General features: G+C 33.7%; 1 protein-coding gene across 1 annotated transcript in view; it reads right to left on the reverse strand.

Annotated features, from left to right (window-relative positions):
- Nucleotides 1-9,177, reverse strand: part of LOC106478373 (microtubule-associated serine/threonine-protein kinase 3-like) — a 192,308-nt gene that overhangs the window by 52,111 nt on the left and 131,020 nt on the right. Inside the window, exons 4-5 of the mRNA XM_022381966.1 lie at nucleotides 3,318-3,346; nucleotides 2,740-2,816 (exon numbers count right to left, since the gene is read on the reverse strand). Coding sequence (XP_022237674.1) covers nucleotides 2,740-2,816; nucleotides 3,318-3,346 — 106 coding nt within the window. The remainder of the gene's footprint in view (nucleotides 1-2,739; nucleotides 2,817-3,317; nucleotides 3,347-9,177) is intronic.

The following is a 9,177-nucleotide window of genomic DNA, read 5'->3' on the forward strand; positions in this document are numbered from 1 at the left end:
GAGTGACCTAACCACCTGGCCATGCCGGGCCCTTAAAGTTTAGTGATTTTGAATTTTTCAATGCCCGTTGTTTTCCAAAACCTAAACGATTAGCTCGTTTTCTGTGTGCTTATGATGCTAGAAGTGGTTCAGGGAAGGTCAAATTATCAGCACCCCAGAATTTAAGTTCTTAACCCTACTGAAACAATACATGCCAAGTAGTAAATTAAATACCAGAAACTTAACTTATTACAAACATGCGAAGAATAATGTGGTACAAATTAAAACATTGGTAATTACTTAATAATTCATCACCCATCAAGATTATAATTTCTTGAGTGTTAGGCAGATTTTTCACTATATACTAATGATACCTCGTTAGATGCTACGTCCCTGAATATCACGGTATATAACGATCACCTGTAACGATCACGACCGTATTGTTTAAATATTGTATTAAGGGTTTTAATAAAAGATTAATTATCTGTCGTTAGAAATTAACCTTTTAATTTGAAAGCAGTATTCGTTCAACATCACAGCTTAAAACTTTATTACTAACTGACGAGAAAGCGGGTCTGAGATGCTATTTTCTACGTATATGGAAACTGAGACTATGTTCCATAGATATCACATCTTAATACCAAAGAACTAGTATCGTAAGTTGTTCCTTTAACAGTAAACATTTTGTGCTAAAAAACAACATCAAGTTATTCAATGCATCAATTTCATTAGAGCTTCTGGAAATGCACAACTGTATGCAAAATAAACAGCGATGTAATTTTGCTTAAGACGTGATATTCATTACCTGTCTACTGAGTTAACATATTCCGTTTTCAACAAAAATCCCCATGCCGTTAGTTTTTAAAGACGGGAATCATGCGAGTTTGCCCTTGCAATGTTTCAAAGGGCGTGCACTGCTATCACAGAATCTCTGAGTTAACATATTCCGTTTTCAACAAAAATCCCCATGCCGTTAGTTTTTAAAGACGGGAATCATGCGAGTTTGCCCTTGCAGTGCTTCAAAGGGCGTGCACTGCTATCACAGAATCTCACAGCGTCTATTTTCCTATTGCTCCCGTTTGATGAGGTTTTTAAAGATTACCGACGATAAATCAAATTTGTTTACTATTGAGAACTTCATTTAAAAGTCTGCACCGAATCTTCTATCACAACTTATTTTCTCCTGACAAACATATGTCGTAAGTAACATTGTTGTTCAGAGAGGGAGGGGGGGGTAGAAAGCTGAAATAAATCAGGAAGATAATGACGAAGTATAAATATTATCTAAAGCAAAGACCTTCCCATGCAATAATTCAGAGAAAAAATATTGAATTTTCACATAATAAATAACAAGTGACCGAAAAATGTATGGGCGTTTCGTTGGTTGTATCTCTTTATACAAAGACAAATCGGAGATAAAAAGATCAATTAATAATTAATATTTTCTGTTTAAATAGATTTTTTTATATATTTTACTTCTCTTTAATTAGCAAGAACCGTTAAGAGCTGGTCGCTTAAAAAGTTCAAAGTTTTTTATCTTTTATAAAAGCATTTATTTTTTATTACCCCCCAAATAAAGTGCATTACAAAAAAAAACGTTGATATACATTTTTCGTACTACACGGAGACATGAATTATCCAATCTCAGGAACATTTTACTCTGTTGAAATATATTTCAGTTTTTGCTACACTAATGTATTAATACATTATAATGAACACTAACCTTTCAACTTTTTCATTCGTAGCGTTCTATCACAGTAAACTGAAACGTCGTCGATACCCATAACACGTTTACCAGTAGTTGCAAACAGAATACATTCTGAGAACTCATTTACAAAGATTGTTGTTACTATTAGCTTTTTTTTTCCTTTTTTTTTTTAGTCGCAAAGCTACACAATGGGCTATATGCGCTCTGTCCACTGTGGGAAATGGATCCCCGGTTTTTACTATTAACCGCTGATCCACTGAGAAACACATTTACAAATTAGTGAAAAAAAAAACTAGCTTATCTTTTAATTAATATATGATGTAAGCGAACGTAAAGTCAAGTGGGTATCTCAAATTCGTTAGCATACCCTCCAGGGGCGTCTGAATGTTTACAGCTTTCGTTGTACAACGTTATTCAATTTTGCTGTGGCTTACACGCAATAACAGATTCTACGTCTTAGAAAAGTTATTCCGTCATTTCAAGCACAATACACTTGTCTTACTTACTACTTCGCTGAATTTATATGTAGGATACAAAATCATAAAATTATGCCATGACCATAAGTAAAAACAAAAAATCAAAAATAAACATCACGGCACAGTCGTATACTACACAAAACGATGTTGTATTATTTAAGTTATGGATAGAATATTATGATGGTTTATTTGTTTTAGAGCAAAGCCACAGTGAGTTATCTGTTGTGTTTACGGGCGTGGAATCAAATCCCGGATCTTAGCGTTGTAAGTCCTAAAAACTTACCGCTGGTGGTACAAGTTCTAGATATTATTTTCTTTGAACAACAGTTTTGTTAACTTCATAAAAATTCATATCTTTAGTTCTTCAAGTTCATTTCTTTGTACTCTAGAATATTTCATAATTTCTAAATTTAAAACTACCTAATTCACAATATTTGAATGAAACACAATAAAATATAAAATCCAAAATTATTTTGCTTTTGCGAATTATTATTCAGTAAAGTAAAATTATCAGAATGCAGTGAAATTGTTGAGGGGCGTGGTAAGCACCAGTTAAACCTGGTATGTGGTACTTACAGTGAGAAACTGGCGAGTGACAACGGGGTAATGTTGGCGACGTGCTACTTATAATGGGTTTTCTTGTCGCACACCGGCTGCAAAAAAAAAAAATTCAATCAAACTTGATTTATAACAAACAGAAAAATAAGTAACGAAACTTTCTAATTAAACACTACCCCCAGGTAACATTCCTTATAGAATAGAAACTCATTAGTGTCTAATTGGATTGGAAGTGTCGTGCCTTGTGCCGAATATTCACTACTGTTCAAGTGTTATAGGTTCACTCTAACACTACTTGCATAACAATTTGTTACAAAATACAACATGGAAAAGTACATTTTATCGACTTTCTTTGATTAAATAACCATGTGTTCTTTAAGGAATGAAAATATGGAAAGGAAACCTTTTGAAACTGATTTCTCAATTTAATCAACTTTGGAAAAAATCAACATTTCATGTCAAATAAAATTAAATCTAAACAAAAGTAACGAATGTCATAAAATGTATTTAAAACAGAGCACATATAGAAAAGAAAAGACATTAGGTTCACGTCTGAATACTGATAGAACATAAATATTCAAGTAACATTCACTTACCTTCCTCTTCTGGGCATGTTAAGCTCTTTCTGTAATAATAAAAATAAACTCCCTTAGACCAGAATGATTCAGTGCACGTAATACATACACAGCACATATAGTATCGTGAAATAACCATATACAAACCATCATCACTGTTAAACGTACACAGCACATATAGTATCATGGAATAACCATATACAAACCATCATCACTGTTAAACGTACATAGCACATATAGTATCATGGAATAACCATAAACAAACCGCCACTGTTAAACGTACACAGCACATATAGTATCATGGAATAACCATAAACAAACCGCCACTATTAAACATACACAGCACATATAGTATCATGAAATAACCATAAACAAACCGCCATTGTTAAACGTACACAGCACATATAGTATCATGGAATAACCATAAACAAACCGTCACTGTTAAACGTACACAGCATATATAGTATCGTGAAATAACCATATACAAACCATCGTCACTGTTAAACATACACAACATATATTGTATTGTGAAATAACCATAAAAAACCGTCACTGTTAAACATACACAGCATATATATTGTATCGTGAAATAACTACAAACAGCCCGTCACTCTTACATACAGTTAATAAGCTGTAGTGCTAAATTGTTTTTTTATGGTATTTATATAGTATGGAAATGGACTTCAACAATTCTATATTTCAGTTTTTTCATAAATACAATATATATGCATTCTTCTAAACACCTTACGAGACAACACAAAATACACATGGACTGTTTTTTTATGGACTTGTCACCCGATTTGCCTTTCAGATAAAATTTCAAGATCCATGTCGAGTTCTTTGTTAGGGCTGAGAAAGCCGAGCAGGAAAGTTTCCGATATACAACACTAGCAGCAAGATTATGAGGGTAAAAAGTAATACCGTTGACATTTAATTGGCCGTCAAAATGATCAGTTAAGCCCCCTTTTTTGTAAAATATAATTGTACAATATTATTGGTTGTCTAATGTCATTGCTATTCGGCTCATGTGGCCTTATTTTAATAACTTATATATTTTTCTAAGTTTTGAATGTTGGTCACTTATCCAATATATTATATTTCTCTCATTCAGTTTTGTGTCTTGTGTTGTGTTCGGCTAACTGGTTTCTCTAGGTTCTGTTGACTTTCCAGCAATGGCTGGATACTCCTAGCAGTATGGAATGTTCGGTTCTGGCTGGTTTCTCAGTCTTGCTACGTTTATAAGTTATTTTAGTCTTAGGTTAACAATGCTTCCCATTTCTCTAGTTTAGATCGGATAAAATACTTAACCCACATTGGAAGAAGCTCGAAATACAGTTTATTTCAAAGATGTTTAGTGAAGTGGATAATGGTTTTGTACAACTAAATGATGCAGTGATAAAATCTAAAATCAATCTGTGAATTACAAGTGTTTATCTTGTCCTAATTGGCGCCCGTGTTAATATTGTAATAAAGCCGTGAACAAAATAATCATTTATTTGGTCTTACTAAACTACACCGTGTTAACATTGTAGGAACGGTGTAGTAATCTTTTTCTGCCCTATTAAATGACATCCTGTTAATATTGTAACAAAGGCGTGAACGAATATCGCTTTTGTCCTAATAAGCGACACCTGTTAACAGTGTAATAGGATAGGTTGGTAGATCTCCGGATTTTGGAGCTGGTAAGTCGAGTTTGAATCCGTGCGACACCACCCAACATTTCCTACATTTTAAGCTGTGGGTGCATTATAGGAATGACAGTCAATAACGTAGCGTAAATGCTAGAGTGCTGATGACTGGTTGCCTTCCCTCTAGCCGGTAGTTCTAAATTACGGACGGCGGCAGATGGCCTTAATAGCTTCTATAAAACAGAAAATACAACATTGTAATAACGCTGTGAACTAGATAATATTTTGTCCTATTAAGTACATCCACTGCTTCCAACAAACCACATGAACATGTGCGGACATTAACAGTTAACAAAGTTTAAATAATATGTTTAACTTCAAGAACATATTTCTGTCGTAACATTAAATACATCTCTAAGATATTTTCCAACGTAAATACTAATTTGTTAATTATATACAAGCATTCAGCTCTGCAACTTTTGTCGAGTGAAATGTTACGTTCCGATAGGTACAGACATCGCTGTACAGTAGAATATTTCGAGAATTATCGCCTAGCAACAATACTATAGCAACCAAAAATCAAAGCTACGTGTAACGTATTTTTACAACTAGTTATTTTAAGAACAGTAGAAAATTTGAAACATATGATATAACATTAACGGAGCTGAAAGCTCGTAAATAATAAACAAATTAGTAATGTACCCTATGGGACGAGTCTGAAACCACGTTTATATCGTTGTGTTATTGTTATTTCAAAAACAAAAAAAACAACAGCGTCAAAAGAGTAAAACGTTAACTGTTTTAATATTTTCTGTATAGCTTACTTTGTTATGAAACCCCGTCATTTTTCAACTCCACAATTTTTGTACATTTCGTAAATAATTTGAATGAGGTCATAGTTTAAATGTTTTCACAGTTTATAAAGTATTCGGCTTTAATATGTAGTTCAATATTTTTCTATGCGATGTGACGAGAAATGTTTGTATTTGTAAATCTAATAATAATAACTGTTTAATTTACGGGTATTTTGTGTTAAGAGGTTTGCAGTATATAGCCATTCTACGGAAAGTTCAATCACCTGTATTCAGGCTGTCGTTAATCCATCTATCACTTCAAATGACAGATACAATGGAAGTGTTTAAATTAGCATCAATCAACTATATAATACAAACTAATCTTTTTTTCACAAACCAATCATAAACTTTATAACACCATTTGGTGGTGATTTATAGAGCTACTGACCTAACCAAAGTTACAAAGCATCTATCTAATGAAACTTGATGTTGCCAAAACTTGCTTTATTAGAGGGAATATTCTGCAACTCGCCCATTTCTTGTTGATGGAAACACAACCGGCGCGCGATTCACCAGTTTTGATACTCAAACTCGTAAGGAACAATTTTAAGGCATTATGCTTAGATAAATGTAAGTCTAGAAACAGCATGTTGGGGAGATCAACACGTATGTTTGTTTACATATGCGTTTATAAACTAAATTCTTTAGCTATCTTACTAGTTATTAAGTAATTAATTAACAATAGCGTTTTTGCTCATCAACATGCCCATTTTCCTGTTTCTGTTTTGTGTCACAATATAATTTCATACCTGTATAACAACATCGAGTTTAATGTGTTTATGCGGGAACTTAAATACGTTATCAACGAGAAATGCTATTCCTTAAGTGGGAATTTTATACGTGTGTGTCTAGCCAAGTAATTTGTATCTCTGGTAAAACCAACTTATAGACAGCCCACGACCTGATAAAGTGCCAGTCTTTGCTACTCTCTTGCACCGTGATCACGTTTCTGTTAATATTGCCACAAGTTTGAACTCGCAAGTACTTCCCCTTCTTGTGAAGTTTTCAGTAGTTTGGGTAATTCACAGTCAACTTCATTACTATATACCATCTTACCAACTGGAAGTGTAAACCACGTGTTTCTCTCATTATATTTAATAGATTCATTACACTTGCCCTCAGTATTTAGTTAGGAGATGACATGGCAGGTCAAGCATGACATTCCACAGCCTGCCCACAAATCTCGCTTTTGCAGGATCATAGAGAAACTTTGACCTCTACCAGAAGCAGTGTAACCAATGACGTTTAAAGACAAAATAAAATACATTTTTGAGATGGAGGCATCCTGTAGCCAAAACTATAGCTAATCCACTAACACTTTGTAGGGCTTAGAATAGAGAAGCGTTTTCTTAATTGCAAATGCTGCCGGGTGTTCTAATTTCAACCAGAATGCGATGCGTTCCACTAATTCACGGGATTTCATAAACCCTGTCCTCCGTGCTGGACCATAGATAAAATCAGAGAATAATAAAGGAACGAGCATATCTTACACAGGTATGACAGCGTCTGAAACGGTCTTTCACCTTTAGGAAATAGTATAGAAATTATTAAATATTTCAATGAGAAAATTCAGAAATGGTGACCATCTTTTTCATGTTGAATCACGACAGAAGAGTTGTGCTGGTACACAATCAGACAGATTGTAGCATGATGGAGAAGTCTACACAAACGTCAATATGATAAGAAGTGGTCAACATGTTGATCAAAGGTGTAGTATATCCAAAATGGTTGAACTGTATCGATTTTTTACTTCACATTCGGTGTCAATTTTTCAGGTTGTAGGATCAGAAAGCAGCTGGTATGTTTAGTTTACAAGTAAAAAAAAATATGCATGAGTATCCTATGAAATAACACACTTTGTGTACAACTATATTCAGTGTTATTCTCCAAACGGTATTTTTTCCCCACAAAACGACAACACTGCATTCACTCTTGTTCTATATCCACTAAATATGTTTTTTTTAAGCTAATAAATACTTTCTTATTATTCAGTTTGACGAAATGTGATAAAATAAATTCCCATTTATAATTTCAGTGGTATTAATACCATCCGTTACATTATTCTTTTCACATGTGGTAAGACAAGACAAATGTAAACGTGTTCAACACAGTGACATACTTATATAACATTTGTGGGGAACGTCGGTGGAAACTTATCTAGGTTAATGCTTTGTAACACTAATGTAGTAGTTTGAGTTGTTAAAAAAAAGAGCTTTACTAGCAAGCATTAAGAGCTATCCATTAAGCTTAGCTGGTAGAGCACTCGCCTTGAGATCTCTCAGGATTTAATCCGAGGCATAAAAAAATACCACACTAACATACTGCAAAGGCTCTGTAATGTATTTTATTGTAAAATGTTAGTTTCTGTCATAGTTTTATAGAAAATGCAAATAATTTTATATTTACCCACAGAGGATTCACTGGCCTTAAGAAGTATTTGTCTGACATTATTTTATTTCCTGTTGTTTCTTAATAGCTTTTGTTGTTGTTGTTGTTAAGCAACGGCTAGTTGGTTATATCAATAACTAGTTCCATGCAGAAATTATTTTGTTTCACCTTGTCGTCACTATAGCGATAACTTCGTCGGTGTACAGGTAGTGGACAGTAACTTATTCTAATCATTTAGTAGCTCCAGAAATTATCCTGTTCACATTGTTGCCATTAAATAGCGATAACTTCGTCGGTGTACAGGTAGTGGACAGTAACTTATTCTAATCATTTAGTAGCTCCAGAAATTATCCTGTTCACATTGTTGCCATTAAATTAATCACTTCTATGGACAGTAACTTATGCTAATCATTTAGTAGCTCCAGAAATTATCCTTTTCACATTGTTGCCATTAAATTAATCACTTCTATGGGCAGTAACTTATTCTAATCATTTAGTAGCTCCAGAAATTATCCTGTTCACATTGTTGCCATTAAATTAATCACTTCTATGGACAGTAACTTATTCTAATCATTTAGTAGCTCCAAAAATTATCCTTTTCACATTGTTGCCATTAAATTGATCACTTCTATGGTATAATAAAAGTTATCAATGACAATATTGATTGGTAGTTCAATGCTGAAGCTTTACGGCCTCTAAACTTATCTGTTACCGCTTGGGTTTATGGGAAATGAACTTCTGATTTTCTGTACGGTATTTGGTGGTACGGTTCTAAAGCGAGATCATTGTGGCTGTTCTAACAACCCGTGCACGTACTTTTCTGCTTTATAATCTATGACTCAATTTTCACGGTGTTGAAAAACGCGTTTTTGTTCAGAGATAATTTAGAAATGTACAAGAACGATGACTTGATAGTGTGCTATACTTATATTACCTGAAAATACAGAAGCCATTTAGTTAACAACTTAAACACCTTAGCGCCTATACATATATATATATATATATATATAT

This window comes from Limulus polyphemus, unplaced genomic scaffold, assembly GCF_000517525.1.
Source record: "Limulus polyphemus unplaced genomic scaffold, Limulus_polyphemus-2.1.2 Scaffold205, whole genome shotgun sequence".
Lineage (NCBI taxonomy): Eukaryota > Metazoa > Arthropoda > Merostomata > Xiphosura > Limulidae > Limulus > Limulus polyphemus.